Below are 19,511 nucleotides of genomic sequence, written 5' to 3'. Positions count from 1 at the left end.
TCAGTGGTTACATTCTTTGTTATCATTTAATGTACTACATGTTCCTATTCTAGAAGTCAAACTACAAACCTCCCTGCTCCTCACCCCCTTTTGTAGGCTCTGTGAGGTAAAAACAGCAGTATTTCATGATATAAGTTTCTTAACTGGAACACAGCCACTTTTCAATGGTCTGTGCATTGCCTACGGCTGTTGTGCTACACGGACAAAACGTAGTAGTTGCTACAGACAGTTAAGAGTCAGCAAAGCCTAAAGTATTCACTGTATGGCCTTATTTACAAGTTTGCTAATCCCTATTCTATTAGGATTTTGCCTACAAGTCAAAGAATGAAACATACAGTATTACACAAATTTTTATTTCAAAGCCTTGTTATAATAGCATACAAAGGCAGTATGAAAAATATCATAACTGGTAAGGGAAAAGTATATTCCTAGACTTGATATGTTTATATCTGGTTAAATATAAAGAGTTCTGTGTTTTAAATGCAGGGAGTTATCACTTGGACTATGGACGTGGAAACTATGCAAAGCAATCTTAATCTATGGTATTAACAATCTGATTGTTCTGTAACCTCGAAATTTGTCAAAAACTCCTAACTTTGGTTATAAATATAAAAAAGTAAAATATTCACAACAGTAGAAATATTGAAAATGATAGCATTTTATTCATAAACAAGTCTCAAGAGTAGTTTGGACATTACTTGTTTTCTCATATAACTTGCGATACAGAGCAAGCATCTTTTCTATACCTTGGCAAATTGTCATCCTCCTTTCTGAGTTTAGATCTGCTTCTCATTTTATTCTTTGTGCAATGTCATGAAACATCTGAGAGTTCCTTTAATGTGGTTTTTCACCTGAATCACTTATGAAATGTATTCATCCTTTACAACACACAACTGCTTTCTTCATGTATAACTATGTTCACCTTCACTCAATTCTTCTGGCTGTTTATCCAGAACTACTTCCTGAATGGCAGCAGTGTCAACATTCCCACAGTCGTCTGTATCTTCTAGAACGATGTTTACATTCCAGCCAAATCCTGTGAAGCTTTCACACAGCAGTCTCGTACTACTGTGCAAAGCAAGGACTGCCTGTGATTCTTGGAATATGGGTGCCAATTTCCCAGTAGCATCCTTATCTGAACTTGCAGCTTCACTAGTCAGTGAAACATTAATCCATTCACGCCGACTTCCAAATGATGCTTTAACCAACTGAGCCATGCAAGCACTCCCAACTTGTGAACGATGAAACCAGCCTTTACTGGCAAAAAGTGTTGTCTCCTTGTAATTATCATTTTCCTTCAATGTAGCAAATAACCTCAAAACTCTGGCCTGCATGCTAGCTAAACTGATTAGGATTTGTTTTTTATTACAGTCCTCCATTCAAAGTAAAAGCAAGCACTCCATTTCAACCGTAAGTGGCTTTCTGTTCCTAGTATAAACTTAAAAAAACGGTGAAAGCAACTTTACTTTGTTTTTATATTCATCGAACTTTTAAAATGTGGTTTGTGCTGTAGCTTTATGGAGGCCTGGGTTTGTCTCGTTTTCACTATGCTGTTGCCATTTCAAGTCCAATTTCACTTCCAGTTCCATTGTTTCTTTGCTGCCCTGTCAATTCCCTCTTCTGATTATCCAGTTTTGTAAAATGTTGCACGGGTTTATCACTGGGAAACAAGTAAGCCACATAACTACATGCTTTACTCTGTGAACTAAGAGATGTTCAGTGATCAATCACCAAGAGACTTTGAAAGATGTGTTGTAACTGGTTACTGACCATGATGCACATCTTTACTAATCGGTTGTAGAATAAAGAGCTAGCAACAAAGCTTATGCAACAGTTGTTACTATTATAACTGAAATTTCAAGTGCGTTGTAGGATTGGTGTAAAGTGTGAAAACTAATCTTCATGTATAATGGCATGGTGCAAAGTAAGGATTACCTGTATCTAAAAAGAAAAACTTGTATTAGTTCACAAAATAGTCAACATTTAAGCCACTTTAGCTAACTACTAGCCAAATTTAAACATAAATCAAAATAGAAAAATGAAAATTTTTCTCAAAGGAATGTTAGTTCCAGAGTGAATTCCCATTGGAGATGGGAAAACGTCTGGAGACAATGTAATACATAATTCTTCAAATGAGGATTTACAGACAGTCCAAAGACACCCTTTTGAGAATTTAGGCCTCTTCCCCTCATTTCAGTAATTCTGAGTTCTACAAAAGAGTAAAGTTCTGGACAACTCTACTGTTTTCCTGATTGTAAAACTTTACAATCATCACAAAGCACAAGACTGTATGTATTTGCAACTTATTCCATACCAGCCAGTGCCATGTTTTCTCCTGCATAACAGTAGCATCCATCCCATTAATATTTTAGTTTTGTTTTTGAATGCACTCTTTTGTAAATCTTATGACTAAGGCCCATAAACGAAGTTTGTATCAACTTTTATATTTATAGAAATTTAGGAAATAGAAAATAAACTTAATACTGAGTATTTGCAAGAATTTTTCCTCTTTATATTCCTCAAATTTGAAACACCCAAGACAACATGACTAATTAGTGACAGACTAATCTGGTATTAGATTTGAGATTCCCACCTTCTGACCCCCTACTTATCCACTATTCTTGAATGAAGATTAAGTGATAGGATGGTCATTCACAGGAATATCAAAGTCATTTATAGGACATCCAAAAGTTCAGCAAATTTAAACCCTAGAATATATGATCTCTAAGAATCTCAGGGGCTGAATTACATCACTATTTTTGAGAAAAGATGATCATCAAGGTTAAAAGTCCTGACCCCAGCCACCCAACTGCCTATCCTGTACCAATCTATAGATTCAGAAAATTATATTATCTTTGAAATCATATTCATGTTATCTTTGAAAGATGAAATAAGGGAAAAAATTTAATTGAGTACAATATCCATATTCTGCTCAAATATCAATTTTTTGCTTAGATCTGGTTTTCTGTTTTGTCAAAACTAGCAAATTTATAAGCCACTTACCTTACTGTACAAATGTTCAAATTCCTTATCAGATAAATCTGACAAAAACACCCTTCAATTTCATTCCTAAGACAGGAAAACATTTACAAGTAAATCAATATACAAAAACTACATCATATCTTTACTTTTTTCTCCCACTAGGATTTTTTTTTCCCATTATGTCCTCATCCACATACATTAATCACAACAGATCATGATGTGAACAGCAGTGGAAAAAGTTTAATCATTGGACATTTATATTTTCTTCCTATTTTCAAATTAAGCTTTAGTCCTAAGTTTTTCTTTGTTTAGCCCTTTTTAAAGAACATAACATATGCACATTTCTACAAATTTTAATTTTCATGAACAGGTAAGACCTCCAATTTTACTCTGACTGGAAAAATCATATCAAAGATAATCTCAAATCTATCATTAACTACCTTGCACAGATTACCTTATGCTAACTTAGAAATGTCTTCTCAATATTAAGCTTGGCATGGAAAGGGTAACCATACTTTACTACAAACACATTCCAAAACTGGTTATATCTTGTTTTTTATTAATGCTTTTTGTGTTACACAAGTTTCCAATAATCAGAAGCACTTAAGCTTTAAAGGAAAAGTGGGAGAATTGTCACTGCTAACACTGCTAACAAAGACCTTTTAAACAATGAAAAGGGAAAAGAATACTCAAAACATTACAAATCTCAGGCACTACCAATTAGGGCCATTCTGATCAGAATGCCCCAATTAAGGGCTTGGCAAAGTCTGTACTGTATTCATTAAGAGAGACATAAGACCGTGGTGGGAGGTGCGAGGGGGGAGCAACAGAAAGAAAAGGAAGTATACTCACCATATTGGATAAATATCAAGCTTTTGAGGAAAAGGACAAATCACTCTAAAGCTGCTGCTGCTGTATATTTATACCTTTATTCCATCCGATGTCAAATATATGTGTTAAGTGTTTTTAAGTAATTGGACTGCATTCCTTAGAAAACTCTAAACAGAAATTTCAACCTTGCCAAGTCAGTCTGCAACCCAAGCAAAATACCAGGGGTAGGGATACTCAATTTCTATCTATAGTCTACTTCCAGCTTCTCTAACCACCCCTTCACCTAAGGAGAGGTTGGGAGATGAGAAATGGGTCCAAGAAAAAAAATATATGATCAAAGTACACTATTCTCTAGCTATAAAATGAGCTCTTATACACCCTCTAGAAAATTTCTAAAAGGAATGTGGCATCACCTATGGAATTTACATATTCATGGGCAAGAAACTGTGCACCTCAGAAAAAGAGAGCACTTATTTGAATACACATGCTCTCATACTTCTAATTATTTGACCAGAGGGTCTAATACTAAATCTCTTGATTCAATAAATGGAAGCAGTTAAAAAAGAGAGTAAAGGGTGATAGTCAACCTCCAAGATGGTCCCCAATGATCTCCCACCTCTTGGTATTCACACCCTCATATGTGCTGACTTACATGTTGACTAGGCATTTCTCTCTTGGATCATTCCCTCTGAGGAAAGACAGTTGTCACATTGTGGGAATTCTCAAGACGCCTATGGAGAGGCTCTCCTGTGGAAGTACTGAAATCTTCAGCCTACAGCCATCAAGGAACCAAGGCTTGCTAAGTGAGAGTCCAGAAGATGAGGTCTCTCCAGTTTGCCCTCCTCCCACTGTAAAGATAAGTGTTGTTGTAAACTACTAAGTTTTGGATAATTTTTACACAGCAATAAATACTTCAATATAAAGAGTCACAATCTATATTCAAAAAGCAAAATGTACAACTTATGAATTAGCTGAAAAGGTCTGAAGTTTTGGGGAAAGGATCAGATTCAGAACAGTGTTTCTGGTTGGTCACCAATAATTTCAAAACCCCAAGGCTTTCTGAAATGAAAGGGTGAAAAATTCAGCAAGAATGTTAAGTCAGTTACTAACAATACATTTTGATATAACAGGACAATAAGGTTTTAGTAGAACTAAGAATCTGACAAAAGAGTAGGTGTTCAACAAGATACCTGTCCTAGAAAGCAAAAAGTCTATTTGCTTTCATACAGTTGTGAGAAATACATAATGTTTATAAACAAAACTGTCTGTATAAAATGCTTAGCACAAAGCCTGGCTTATAATCATTCGATAAGCACTAGTTGTTATTTTTGACCCAGCTGACCAAATTAATGAGATTCTACCAAAGTATTCGTAAATCTTTACTTGGATAATCCTCCATTTCCAACTCACTACTATTGTTCCAAAAACACTTAATACATTTAAAGAAAAATAAACTACCTCCCCTGTATATTTGGAGTGATTATCTTTGAAGTCCCAGGACTCTTTTTCCAACATCTCCAAGAATGTAATTCCTGAAAAGAGATATTTTCTTTTAAATTGCAATGGTCCATGTGTTTTACAATATCTTTAACACAGTTTACATATCCTCATTTATGTATTCAATAATCACAACGGTTCATTACGTGAACGGCAGTGAAAAAGTTTAATCACTGGATATGAAGTTATTGAAAGAAGCAAAGATAATCAAATGATCAAATTGGGAACCTCAAGGTCACTAGTAAAAACAGCAATAAAAATGCACAAGTTATAAACAAACATAAAGATACATAAATATAACTAAAAGAAAAAATCATGCATCTACGAGGCATTACACATTTCCCTATCCAGGAGTACACTAAGAAAACCTAGGGCAGTGACCCCTTGTGGCTTCCATAAAGTGAGTTTTCATTTAACCAGTTTACAACATTTAAGTACATCTGTTGTGCAGCATAGCAGTTTTCAGTAACTCCTTTGTAATTAATAATTACAAGAATGCTTTAACAATAATGTGAGAGCCACAGTTTCACCTTTCCTTCGGCAGCCACAAGCCACAATATCTGGAATCCAATTAAGAAAAAGAAAAAAAAAACCCTTCCCTCTGAACTCTGATTCTGAGTTGGCAGCAGGGGTACTTTCAACTCCAACTTAAGAAAATAAAAATTGAGATTGGAGCACCTGGGTAGTTCAGTCAGTTAAGCGTCTGACTTCGGCTCAGGTCATGATCTTGCAGTTCATGGGTTCAAGCCCCACGTCAGGCTCTGTGCTGACAGCTCAGAGCCTGGAGCCTTCTTCAGATTCTGTGTCTCCCCCCCACCTGTCCTTCCTCCACGTGAGCTCTCTCAAAGATCAACATTAAAAAAATAACTGAAAAATGAGAGCCTGCACCTGGAGCTTCCTCCTCAGCTGCCCACCTGCCCTCAGCCTCTCAACAGGTTATATCATTTAACAATTCATTAGCTCAGAGCTCCACTTCCTATCTAATGTCTAGTACCCACCAGTCTTGCTCTTTCAATAAACCCCATGCCAGTGTCCATTTAAGTTACCTTTAAGGGGTGAGGGGAGGGCTTACGAGTACATCCCAGGTACTGATCACTATTTTAGAGGTTACCCACAGATTGCACAGATTTTGAGTGATCAACGCTTTTTCTTTTTCCTGTAAGTACTACTTTCACATGCACAATTTTGCTGAACATGAGATATTTTTCAGGAACATGTATATTATAGCAGAAACACATGTATCTATTTGTGTGCTAGAGACTGAAAAGCCAAATTCACCTAACACAGTGGTCTACAAGCAAGGAGCATCCTCTAGCGGGATCCCTGCAAACCTGGAGTCCTTAAAAATCAGGCAACCACTACAATGAAATACCACTTCACACTCACAAGAACATGGAGAAAATGGGACCCTTATCCACTGCTAATGGGAATGAAATCGTCTAGTCACTTTGGAAAAACACTTGGGCATTTCCTCAAGAGGTTAAACATAAGTTAGTAAATGACCCAGCGATTGCACCCTGAGGTAAATACTCGAAAGAAATGAAAACATATATCCACACACAAACTTGTACACTAATTTTCACAGAATTATCCATAATAATCCCCCACAACGGAAACAACCCAAATGTTCAACTGATGAATGGTTAAACAAAGTCATCATAGCAGTATATTCATACAATGGAACACCTTTTGGGGGGAAAAAAAAAGGAAGTACTCGGTGGCACCTGGGTGGCTCAGTAATGTCTTGATTTCCCCTCAGTTCGTGATCTCACGGCTTGTGAGTTCCCTGCATTGGGCTGTGCTGACAGTGTGGAACCTGCTTGGGATTCTCTCGCCGACTCTCTGCCCCGCCCCCCCCCTTTGCTTATACTCTAAATCTCTTTCTCAAAATAAGTAAATATTTAAAATTCTGTATTAAAAAACAAAATGGAAGTACTGATACATGCTACACATGACCTTAAAAACATTCTAAATGAAAGAAGCCACTCACCAAAGGCCTTATATTAATTTCTGATTTCATTTATATGAAATTGTATACGCAAACTTACACAGACTAAAAAATTAGTGGTTTCCAAGAACTGAGGATAGTGGAGATATAGGGATTGACTGTTGAGGAGAATGATTTTTGGGGGGGCAGGTGATGGAAATGTTCTAAAATTGATTGTGGTGATGGCAGCACAACTCTTGAATACACTAAAACCCACTGAACTGTACACTATTTATATGGGCTAATTGTATGGTATAGGTGTTATATCCCAACAAAACTGTTACCAAAAAAAACAAGGCAACCAATTTTTTCCTTAAAGAGAAAACTGTTATTTATTTCTTAGCCTCACCTGGGTCTTAATTGGTTGAGTACTAAGAAAGTTTCTAATAGTCTAACAGACTGAAGGTGATTTAAATCCAGGTCCTACTCTTTGCACATCTAACAGCCAAGCAAGCACACAGCCCATGGTTCGATTTTCCCCAAACTCATGGACTATCCTTAGGCCACGTGACTTTTAAGAACGGGACCTATACAAAGCCTCTGTTAATTTCGTTCAAACAAGATACAAGTATATTATAATGGAAAGTAGATGTCAGTATTACCTTTGGGCTGGAATCTGGACTAAGAAAACAAAAAGAGGGAAAAGCAGCAATCTGGCTTAGAAATTTTGGAATCCTGCTTGCCTGCAGGAGAAGGAAATGAGAAAGTTGAATAAAAAGCACAAACATTTGTTTCCTTACTGGGCCTCCAATGCAAGAAGCAGAGAGAGAGGCCACTTAACATGCTAAGTGTTTCTTCAAAAATATAGAATAGAAATTATGTCATATTTTGGCTCCATTTTGTTTCTTCCATGAAAATCGAAATTTCATACCGTAAACATACAGAGCTTAACAAAGATATGGTTCTAGGACCTTCTCACTCCTTGAAAGCTATCTACAATGCACATCCCAACCGTAACCATTTCATTGCCTTTCTATCCTGCCTCTCCTACTAATGCTATTGACGAGTCCCCACTGGACATGTGCTGCCCCAAGGACCTTACCTTGTTTTCTTAATTCCCCTATAGGGCCAAAAGCTCTTGTAGAAAAGGGTTCCTTGAATTAAGTCGACGTATTAACACTCTCATTCAAGCTCCTCTGGGGTCACGTATCTAAGGCCAACCATCCCAACAGCTCCGCATCAGGGATCTACCAAATAAAATGCAAGAAAATTATATGCCTCTCAGTAGATGATTTATCCGGGGGCCCAATTTCGTCTCCAATATTTCTAGGGTACCGCGTTTATCCCTCTCCCTGCCGTGTCTTCCTCCAGCCATAACCTCCAGTCACTTTCAGAGTTCGCACCGGGGACGTATCCGCATGCCCCTGGATTCACCTCAACGTTATTTCTGCCTCTCCGCCTTCGCATTTTCAGGCCCTGCCTCAAAGAACCGCGATGGCACCGGATGTAACTGGAGCGGCTTGAAACTAGCAAAACGAGCCGGTAAACAACTAAATCCCCCAACCAACCTGGAACAGAGAGGGAGGAGCCGTCAAGTGCTCGTCTTAATGCCCCAGGCTCTCCCGATTGGCTGCGGCGACGCGACGTGGCCTGTGATTGGTCACGGCGCCTAGTGCAGCGCCCACGAAGAGGAAGGGTAGGAGTCTTGCGCCTTAAGAGCCCGCCTTTTCCGACAAATAAAGGTCGTAGCTGCCGAATTCACGGGCGGAGTTAAGTTTATCACGATTAATGCTGTCGCGGGAACACCCAAAGTGGAGCCCCACGTAGCAAGAAGATGACCCGAAGTTGCTCGGCAGTTGGCTGCAGCACCCGAGACACCGTGCTGAGCCGCGAGCGCGGCCTCTCCTTCCACCAGTGCGTGAGAGCAGCCTCCGGCTGTCCAGCTCCCAGCACGGCCTGGCGGGCAGTAGGCCAGGGTGGGGCGGGGCCGGGTGTGCGTCGCGCCGGTGACGTGCGTGACGTGCTTGGCGTGAGGGAGAGGAACGGGGACCTTTGAATCGATGTTTTTCCTGCCTCTCCGGCTTAGTGTGTACCTCCAAATTGCAGGTTCTTTCTGGTTGCCCACCGCCTGCCTAATGGCTTTTAGCGAGGGCTATTTGAAAGGAGTCGAGCTTCCTTTCGGTCGTCTTACTGTTTAACGTGAGGAGGTGGGAAGGGTGGGCAGTTTGGGAAAACTGTTGAAAGCGTTCGATTCTATTATTAGATGTGTGGCTTGCCCAGGACATGAGTACAGATGAGTTTTCACGAATATTGCCTGTTATTGCAAGTTATTTAGTAGTATTGGCTGAGCTCCACAAGGCCGGTTGTATTCTGACTGGATGTGCTCGTGGCAAGGAAGGTACATTGGCTCAAGAGTGGGGCGGATTTTCAGACGGGTCTGATTTGAATTCACATCTTTAGTCCCATCTGTGGTATGTCGTTCATTCCAGTCAAAGTTCAAGGCAAAATGCGAAGTAGAAAAGTGGGTAGAACAGATCCTCACAGACAAAAAGAAATGCACCTCAAAAAGAAGTAGTCTGTTAAGGTAATAGATGTAGAGAGTTAAACCATTGACAAAGGACTTTTATGAGAAGATGAAAAACCGCTTTCTGGGACAGAGGGTATTTGAGTTGGACCTTGAACTTAGATTGTGGAGTGGGAGGAAGATAGCACTTAAATAGGAATAACATGGAAAAACGTAAAGGGGTGGAAAGCGCAGATAACCATAGAGAGGAGTGGGAAAAATATCTTGAAGACATTAAAAAGAATAAGATGTCAAGTTAAGGAGCTTCAACTATGTATGGTAGGCCTTTCGTAGTCATTGTTTTGTGTTGTTTTTTGAAATTGGGCTGGTTCCTCCACCTAAGCTGTTAATAATTGTATCATTTCTTTTCTTCTCCGGGATTTTTCCCCATCAGTTAGTTCGTATTCACTTTAAACTGCATCCTACTGATTGCTTGCCTAAAGTCAGCAAGCATGCTCACAGTACTTCCATTTTTAAACATACACAAACTCTTGAGTCTGTGTGTACCTCTACACTACCCTAGCTCTCCTTCCCTCTATAACCAGGCTCCTCTAAACAGGAACATACACACCTATTTCCCTAAGTCCTATTGACTTTTCAACCTATGCTAGCCAGATCACTACCACTGCTCTAATGCACTGACAAAGGGTCACCCGTAATCGTGCCAAATCTAAGAGAGCATGCTAAGTGCTTCTCTTGACCTTTTTTTTTTAACTTTTAATTACATCGACTACTCCATAAAACTCTCACCTCCATTGACTCTATTGACACACTCTGTCCCTAGTTCTCTCCTTTTTCTCTAATATTTCTTTTTCGCATTTTTGCTGCCCTGCTTTTCCTGTGCCTTCTTAGGCTCTTTAAGTGAGGAAGAGTTCATTCATTGCTTTTAATTGTTTTATATGTTGAGGACCAAAGTAAGACCTGCTTAATTTTAGGAAGAGAATGTAATGCAGCTACTACAGTAGTCTGCTCTTGATTTGTCCAGGGTGATTTCTTCCCATTCATTCCATTTTCCTGATTCCTGGAAATGATTTTTCTAAAAATGCAAATTTTCTGCTAGTTTCCTAAAGAAAGGATTTTAATCCTGGGGCTTTTCAAATGCCTAAAGACAAGAGTCCAAGTTCCTCTGCAAAGACTTTCCTACAAAACCTGTCTTCCAACCTTAATTTTATTCCCTCTGTATTTCTGTTACTGTATATGTCTGCTAAATTAAACACATGTCCTTGTGTATGAATGGAGGGGAATCATTTTTGTCTTCCTATACCTAGGAAGTTGTAAGGAATGCAGGAGAAAGAGACAGGAAAAGGAATTACAATACTATGGTGTTAATTCTAGCAACAGAGTAGTATTGATCAGAAGTAAGGGTTCAGCAAAAAGGTAATATAGGATGGAAAGATTTGTCAACTTGTCATTGCCCAAAGGCTTCATCTTCAAACTTCTTGATCATGGAGCTCTCTCCACAAAGAAATTTGAGTACAGACCCTGATAAATGCATAATGATTTATAAATTACGTACACGAAGTAATGTACTAATATGTATTATGAAACACAATTAAGGGATGGGGCAAAACATTATAAAAATAAATTCTAATGTTTTCTTCAAATCTCTGTGGATGAGTGCACACTTCTCTGGTGGCCACTGACCCAAAGGATGGATCCCAAACTTCGTAGCATACACAGTCTTTTGTGATCTGGCCTCTGGCCACCCCTCTAGACCATCTGTAACCAGTTCAAGCTACCTCTGTACCCTCCTTTAACCCTCTCTGGCCTCCACATTAAGTTATTTTTCAATGCTTTATCAACCAGTAAGATCCAAGTAGTTATTTTATATCTCTGTGTTTGTGCATCTGCTTGGAGTGGCCACTGTCTGCATGGCAAACCCCTGTTGACACATCAGCTCTAGCTCCAATATTTTCTCTTCTAAGCCTTCCCCAACATCCCCAGCACCATTACCAGAATTGTGAAAGATGCTGCAAGGACACAGGCGAGGGGCTCTGGCTGAAAAGCATGAATCAAAATGATTAAAGGTGTGGAAATACCAGAATACTGGTACTTTGGCAGACATATAAATGGTTAAATCTGAGATGGGACTAGGAAGTTTAAAGAAGTGACAGTTTGATTCATTCTCTTTTTGTGGTGTAAAGAGATTAAACAACTTATTTCATAACCAAAGAAGTATATATATGGTAATTTGGAAAAGTTTTTGCCTGAATTGTAATGAATTGTTTTATACTTTCAGTTATGAAACATTTCCAACACACTAGCAAGTAAAAAATAATACACACCAAACACTGATGTGCCCATCACTAGAATTAAGCAGATGTTAACATTTTGCCTTGTTTCAGTTTTCGTTTTCATTTTTGTTTTCTTTGTTTTTTCTCTTAGAATTAAATTACAGGTATAAAGCTTTACCCCTCAATCCTTTCTCTATCTCTTCAGAGATAACCACTATAGACAGGATTTTGTTAGCCACTTTTCTAGAATATATGATATGCAGAGAGCCCAAGGTAATTTCTGCCAGTAGTATAAAAAAGGATAGTTAACAGGAGAGAAAGCAGGTTCTGTATTAGTGTAAACCAGTCATTATTGTGTATATGAGATTGATTGGTTTGGGATTTTTCTTTTGCTACAGGTGATTTTAGAATAGGGAAACATGAATTCCAATTTCAGCTATTATTTACTAGTGGCTATACTTAGCTCTGGCCTTGGTTTCATCTACAGTGAAAGGTAACCTGTCATGCAGAATTTTTTAAGGACACAGATTTTTTAAAAACACACATACACACCGGGGTGCCTGACTGGCTCAGTCAGAAGAACATGGTGGCTCTTGATTTCCAAGTCATGAGTTTAAGCCCCGTGTTGGGTATAGAGATTACTTAAATAAACTTTAAAACACACACAGTGTAAATGTGTAATGTGCTATGTAAAAATAGCACAAGGTAAATGCTTTAAAAGTAGAATCAATTATTATTATCAATTTAATTTTGTCCAGAGTTCAAATTAGTCATGCTGGTTAGACTATAATATTTTTCAAGCCTTTCATGTTGTGTTATGCACAGGAAATACTTGTTTAATACTTTGGGGCAAACAAACAAAGCTGTTTGGGACTGGCCTGTTATACTTACTTCAAGGGCTCCAAGTGGCCCTGGCCATTCTATGGGCTAAGGGGATTTGATGGCTGTAGTCAGCAGGCATGCCAGTTGGGAAACTGCATCAGAGGATCAGGCAAGTAATGTCATTTGGTGGACTATCCAACTTTTTACTGCCCTTTGCATGGTTAGAGACTGCTTCTCTCATGGTTAGAGAAAAGCGCCTCACAAACCTGCGCCATTAGTTAAGAAATGAACTTGGTGAAAAGAGAGAGATTTGCCTCACCTTTGTTAGAAAAACAATTTCCTCTTGATCAAGCAGCATCATCTTCCTGGAACAATAAAATGAAAGTCCTGAAAGTGGAATTGCTGTTCCTAGGAAAGAACAAATTCTAGGTAGTACTTTACCATTTCCAGAGTGCCTTTGAATGCATTTGTCTGTCACCTTGTGCACCCTTAACTACAACCCTGTGAGGCGGCTCAGAGATTGAGACCCATGTCTAATACAACACTGCTGATCAAAGGGAATTGAAGCTTAAATACAGATCTTCTAATTCAGTATTCTTTCTCAAGGTGATTGAGAGAATATCTCAGAAGTATGTTTTACCATACTGCTATGTTATTTCCCCACAATGAGCTGAGGAGATTAAAATTTTCACTAGTTTCAATTCCTAACAACGATATGCTTTAAAATCCAAGTTAAAATATACAAAAGTCACACAGCTACCTATAGATCTGTCTCCAAGGTAAATCAAGGGAGAGGGTGCAGAAAAGAGTTGTTTTGTGATTTTCCCCCTCTCACCAATTTCTAAACGTAGTAATTTGGCTGGGATTAAAAATAGAGAAATACAAGGTAATTTTTATATTCAAGGCTAGGAAAAAGTGGTGCCTTTTAAAACAAAAGAGGAAAATTGAGTATGGGAAATGTAATTGTTTTCCACTGCTGAGTAACAAATTTTTTCAAAATACAGTGGAAACATGATCTCACACATTTTGAGGGTAGGCATCCAGAAGTGGATTAACTGGGTGTTACAGGCTGTCTCCTAACGTAGCGGTAAAATGTTAGCAAACATTAGAATCTTCTGAACACTTGATGAGGCTGGAGAGTGCAGTTTCAGAAAGACTCACTCATGTGGCTTTTTTTTTGTGGCGGAAAGCCTGTTTTTGCCCAGTGAACATATCTCTACAGGACCACTCACATGGGAGAGCAATTTTCCCAGAGAAAAACCATTGAATAGAGGGAACAAGTACCTTTTATTATTTAGTCTTATTGCCCATTGTCACTTCTGCCTTTTTTTTTTTTTTTTTTTTGTATTTCTTAGAAGCAAATCACTAACTCTAGCCCACACTCAAGGGGAAAGAAATTAGACTCCACTCCTTGAAAGGAAGAGAAGCAAAGAGTTTGTGGACATAGTTTAAAAACACACATACTAAACTTGAGCAGATTGCATTAATGTAGGCAGTGAAGACAAAATGTAGGGTATTTAATATGAGAATTGCCCTTAGAAATTAAAGCAAATGAATCACTTAGATATGGACCTCTTGGATTCAAAAAAATCAAAGAATTTTGAAAAATCAGATTAAGTTTTAACTGGACTTGATGTTTATATGAAGCAGTTAAATAATAAATGGGTTTATGTAATAAATACTGCTGTAGTATTACCATAATATTTTCATGTTAATGGAACTTTAATATGATTGCTGTAGATTTCCAACTGATACCATACAGCGCTCAAAATGGATCAGGGCTGTTAATCGTGTGGACCCCAGAAGCAAAAAGATTTGGATCCCAGGACCAGGTGCTATACTATGTTCCAAACATTTTCAAGAAAGTGACTTTGAGTCATATGGCATAAGAAGAAAGCTGAAAAAAGGAGCTGTGCCTTCTGTTTCTCTATACAAGGTACTTAAATCTAGGTATAAACAAAACTAAATTCTACAGAGATCCCTCTCATTATAGGTAGAATTTACAGAGAGTAAAAAAAAAAAAAAAATCCTAAATCTTAAAATAAATCCATTAATAAATTTTAAATGCACCGAAAACTAGGTTTTTTTGTTTTTTTAATCTATATGTAATATTAGCAATTCTGCTTTGGAGTTTTTTTATGTAAATAAATGCAGATCATTTTCTAGACATAAAGAATCCTAAACTGATCACAAAAATTAACTAGTAGATGCCTTAGAATTCAGGCTTTTGTTTGAGACAATTTCCATAGTACTTAGAAATTATGCTTTTTTTGGACTCCTCCCAGTAATGTTGATCTTGACCAAAAATATACCTAATTATTAGCATAGATATAAAGAGGTATCTATGGAAAATAGAGGGCTTTCTATGAATCAGTCACCAGGATTAGTGTTACATTCTTAGGTTTCTTTTGTTTTTTAGTTATCCTTTTACCCCTCGGCCACACTGTTGTACCTGGCTCCTCAGCGTCTGCTCAGTCTGCACCAGTCTAGCTGTTCTATCCTGACACCACCTTTGCCTCCTCTTATCCACTGGAATCTCCTCCTTTCAGTATTGTTTTCTCTCATTCCTGTATTCAGAAGAGGTGGTGTCAAGTCCAAACTCCTAAGCTCCAAGAGCTTCCTTTAAATTGTGCATTTCTGGGGCTCCTGGGTGGCTCAGTTGGTTAAGCCTCCGACTTCAGCTCAGGTTATGATCTCATGGTTCGTGGGTTCAAGCCCCACGTCGGGCTCTGTGCTGACAGCTCAGAGCCTGGAGCCTGTTTCAGATTCTGTGTCTTCCTCTCTCTCTGACCCTCCCCTGTTCATGCTGTCTCTCTCTCAGAAATAAATAAAACATTAAAAAAAATTTAAATTGTGCATTTCTAACTCTCCAAATTCTCTTTTCAAACCACATGTTCTTAACTACCGTAAATGTGATAAATTGACTAGTTTCTTATGCTTTTGTGTAAAATCAATAATAGTTATTATTTATTGAGACCTGCAGTGGTCCAGGCATTGTGCTAGGAGATTTACATAAATTATTGTATTGTATCCTTGAAACAACTCTGTATTACTACAGTTTTACAGATGAGGAGATGAGAGATTGTAGAGGTGTAGTGACAGCTAAGAAATGAGGAAGCCAGGATTCGACCCCAGATTAGTCTTAATTCCAAAGCCCATGCTCTGTCCACTATGCCTGCCTGCCTTTTTGCACAAATAATTTTCCTGTCCTCTCCATTCAATACTGTTATTGCTTTCTTAAAATACTGCCCAAAACTCATTTCCTCAAAGCCTTCCCAAATTACCACCTTTCTGTTGTTACCTTAACCATTTCAGAAACTTTCAATGTCATGTTAATTTTCGGCAGCAAGTTACTATTTCTATATGGATGCAAAAAAAGAAAAGAAAGAACCCAACCCTATTCACATTTTCCTATAAATATATTTGAAAAAATCAGATATTATGACCCTTTTTTAATAATTAACTTTCCACATTAAAGGTGAGTGTTCTGCATTTAGTGGTATTTTTATAGACCATCTTCTGTGTGATAATTTCAAAAGTAACCTTAATTTTGTATTTCTGTTGTAGGTTCTTCAAGGTGTACACCTTAAAGGTAAAGCAAGACAGAAAATCCTAAAACAGCCACTTCCTGATAATTCTCAAGAGGTTGCTACTGAGGACCATAACTACAGTTTAAAAAGACCTCTGACAGTTGGTGCAGAGAAACTAGCTGAGGTGCAGCAGATGCTACAAGTGTCCAAAAAAAGACTGGTTTCTGTAAAAAACTACAGGATGATCAAGAAGAGAAAGGGCTTACGATTAATTGATGCACTTGTAGAAGAAAAACTACTTTCTGAAGAAACAGAGTGTCTGCTACGAGCACAGTTTTCAGGTATGAGGTTCCCCTTTTCTTTTTTCTTTCTTTCTTTTTTTAAGTTTATTTTGAGAGAGAGAGCACGTGCGTGTGCATGTTCATGTGGGAGGGACAGAGAGAGAAGGAGACAGAATCCCAAGCAAGTTCTATGCTGTGCTGTCAGTGCAGGGCCCAGAGCAGGGCTCGAAATCATGAACTGTGAGACCATGACTGAGCCGAAACCAAGAGTCAGATGCTTAACTGACTGAGCCACCCGATGACGCCCATGATGTTCCCCTTTTCTGAAATACCACTAAAGTATTTACTTTGCTGTTGCCTATGAAAACATGCATTTAGTTGAGACATGAAGTCTCAGGGTAAGCAGAAAGAAGGAAAAGTAATTACCAAAATCCTTTTATGTATTTCCAGTTTTATTTTATTTATTTATTTTTTTAAGTGTTTTATTTATTTTTTGAGAGAGACAGTGAGCAGGGGAGGGACAGAGAGAGAGGAAGACACAGAATCAGAAGCAGACTCCAGGCTCTGAGCTAGCTGTCAGCACAGAGCCCGACGCAGGTCTCAATCCCATAAACCACGAGATCATGACCTGAGCCGAAGTCGGAGACTCAACCAAGCACCCAGGCGCCCCTGTGTTTCCAGTTTTGAAAATAATGTGTTTATTAAGGAAAGGCAAAGAAATATATGATGATAAAAGTAACACATAATCCTACTACCTAGAGGTTAGATCATATGGTTTATACCATACTATACTTTTGATTTCTTATAAAGCACTTACTCATTTTACTGCAAATTCTTCTTAAACAATTTAAGTGCTACATACTTTATCACTGAAGTGTTTTTGCAGTGGAGTCGAACCAGATAATCTTCCAATTCCCTTTAAGCTTGAAAATTCTTTGAGTCTCCATATATTATTTTCTAAAATATCCTATAGAAGATATACATGTCCATTGGAAAGACTACCTACTCCCTTCTTTGTAAACCAGGATATTTGAAAAGGGACAGAATAAGTGTTGCCAACTAACTCTTTGACGAAAGTAGCAGAAATTTTGGATTTACATCCTGGTAAAAAAAAAAATAAGTATGTTCTGTTTTTAGAAAAAAGCAGGTATCTCCAAAGGAGGAGAATATTTTGTGGTTTTCCAGTAGGGGAACAGAGGTAATAAACAGGGATCCCCCAGGAAGAGAGGATTTTTACCCCCTGAAAGTAGGCAAGGTCATCTATTTAATCTGAATAGCATCCTATTGCCGGAATTGTTTCTTGTGTATTATTTTTACCCTCAGATAAATAGTAACCAGGGAGCAAAATAAATAAATGTACTCATAATCCAGAGATTTAATTTTATCCAGTTATTTCATTTTCTTCTGTTTCTCTAAAATTCTCTACATAGGCTGCCAGTGAATAGTAAAACATAGTGATTCAAGTTGAAACTTTTTTCTTCCCTCTTTTTAGTGACACAATCCAGTATGAACAGGATAAATTGGTCAAGAGGCCCTAAGATTGGATATTAACCTTTGAACAAACTCAGTTAAACTGTGATGGGATATGGATTTGGAAGCCCACTGCTTTTTATATTCAAATGCTGTGATCTGTACCTGAAAATGTTACTAAACATATTCTTCATCACAAAGAATAAATTTATTTTAACAGATTTTAAGTGGGAATTGTATAATTGGAGAGAAACAGCTGAGTACTCCACAGAAATGAAACAGTTTGCATGTACACTCTACTTGTGCAGTAGCAAAGTCTATGATTACGTAAGAAAGATTCTCAAGCTGCCTCATTCTTCCATCCTCAGGACGTAAGTGAATTACTTTTTAGATGTTAAATAAAACAAGTTATTATTTAATTGCATTTTATCTGTTGAAGCAGTTTGTATTCAGACTCTCATTTATTAGTCCCATTTTCTCTTTTTATTTGTTTATTTTATGTATTTTTTTTTACATTTATTTATTTTTGAGAGACAGTGAGACAGAGCGTGAGCTGGGGAGGGGCAGAGAGAAGGAGACAAAGAATCCGAAGCAGGCTTCAGGCTCTGAGCAGGCGGTCAGCACAGAGCCTCAGGGGCTCGAACCCACGAACTGTGAGATCATGACCCAAACTGAAGTCGGACGTTTAACCAACTGAGCCACCCAGGCGCCCCAGACCTGAATCATAGTTCTTAAAACACTGTCTTCCCCACTGGACTGTGAGCTGCCCAAGTATGAGGTGCATCGGGTTTTCTGTTACACTACCACCGAACTCCCAACTCTGCATTGTACCTGGAGCACAATGGTCCCTTGATAAATATTTGTAGAGAGAAGGAATGCCTGAATGGTCATTGAGCTTTTTGATTTTTGGGTTTTTTTTAATTTTTAAAAAAATGTTTATTTCTGAGAGACAGCATGAGTGGGGGAGGGGCAGAGGGAGAGGGAGACACAGAATCTGAAACAGGCTCCAGGCTCTGAGCTGTCAGCACAGAGCCTGATGCAGGACTCAAAGTCACAGACTGCGAGATCATGACCTGGCTGAAGTTGGACGCTCAACCGAGCCACCCAAGCGCCCCCCATCATTGAGTGTTTTGAATAGATGGAAGGAAGAAATGCAGTGGACGCTAAGTCGCTGTCTGAAGAGCAGTACTTCATTTAATTCAGTGCAGGTGCGACAGAGGCCAGCCAGGAATGGCAGCAGCTCTCCTTCCTGGAAGAAACCTCTGGGTTTCTTTTTGCTTCAGCTTTTTTTTTTTTTTTTTTTTTTAATGTTTTTATTTATTTCTAGGAGAGAGAGAGACAGCGTGTGCAGGGGGGGGTCAGAGAGAGAGGGAG

The 19,511-nt window shown here is 38.4% G+C and overlaps 1 protein-coding gene and 1 long non-coding RNA gene across 6 annotated transcripts in view; one reads left to right on the top strand and one right to left on the bottom strand.

Annotated features, from left to right (window-relative positions):
• Nucleotides 1-337: 337 nt before the first annotated feature.
• On the bottom strand, nt 338-9,031 carry LOC120246457. Of its 4 annotated transcripts, none has more exons than XR_005532057.1 (7): nt 8,806-9,031; nt 8,340-8,484; nt 7,900-7,980; nt 5,272-5,345; nt 4,466-4,661; nt 3,004-3,069; nt 338-1,941 (listed from the first exon to the last, which is right to left on the bottom strand). It is a non-coding gene; the product is annotated as an uncharacterized LOC120246457 (long non-coding RNA). The 4 variants fall into 4 exon arrangements; XR_005532056.1 differs by lacking the exon at nt 8,806-9,031 and adding an exon at nt 8,641-8,799; XR_005532054.1 differs by lacking the exon at nt 8,806-9,031 and adding an exon at nt 8,672-8,799.
• A 24-nt stretch (nt 9,032-9,055) lies between these two features.
• Nucleotides 9,056-19,511, top strand: part of THAP9 (THAP domain containing 9) — a 15,957-nt gene continuing 5,501 nt past the window's right edge. Inside the window, exons 1-4 of one of the 2 annotated variants that reach the window (XM_039253965.1) lie at nt 9,056-9,151; nt 14,597-14,792; nt 16,424-16,727; nt 18,358-18,508. In XM_039253965.1, coding sequence (XP_039109896.1) covers nt 9,072-9,151; nt 14,597-14,792; nt 16,424-16,727; nt 18,358-18,508 — 731 coding nt within the window. In that variant the 5' untranslated portion in view covers nt 9,056-9,071. Of the gene's footprint in view, nt 9,152-9,486; nt 9,636-14,596; nt 14,793-16,423; nt 16,728-18,357; nt 18,509-19,511 lie in introns of those variants that run through there. The other variant, XM_039253966.1, reaches the window with a different exon arrangement.

The sequence above is a fragment of the Hyaena hyaena genome, unplaced genomic scaffold (assembly GCF_003009895.1).
Source record: "Hyaena hyaena isolate Hyena2069 unplaced genomic scaffold, ASM300989v1 scaffold_469, whole genome shotgun sequence".
NCBI lineage: Eukaryota > Metazoa > Chordata > Mammalia > Carnivora > Hyaenidae > Hyaena > Hyaena hyaena.
The sequence above is the reverse complement of the archived record's forward strand: the minus strand, read 5'-3'. Positions and strand labels throughout refer to the sequence as shown.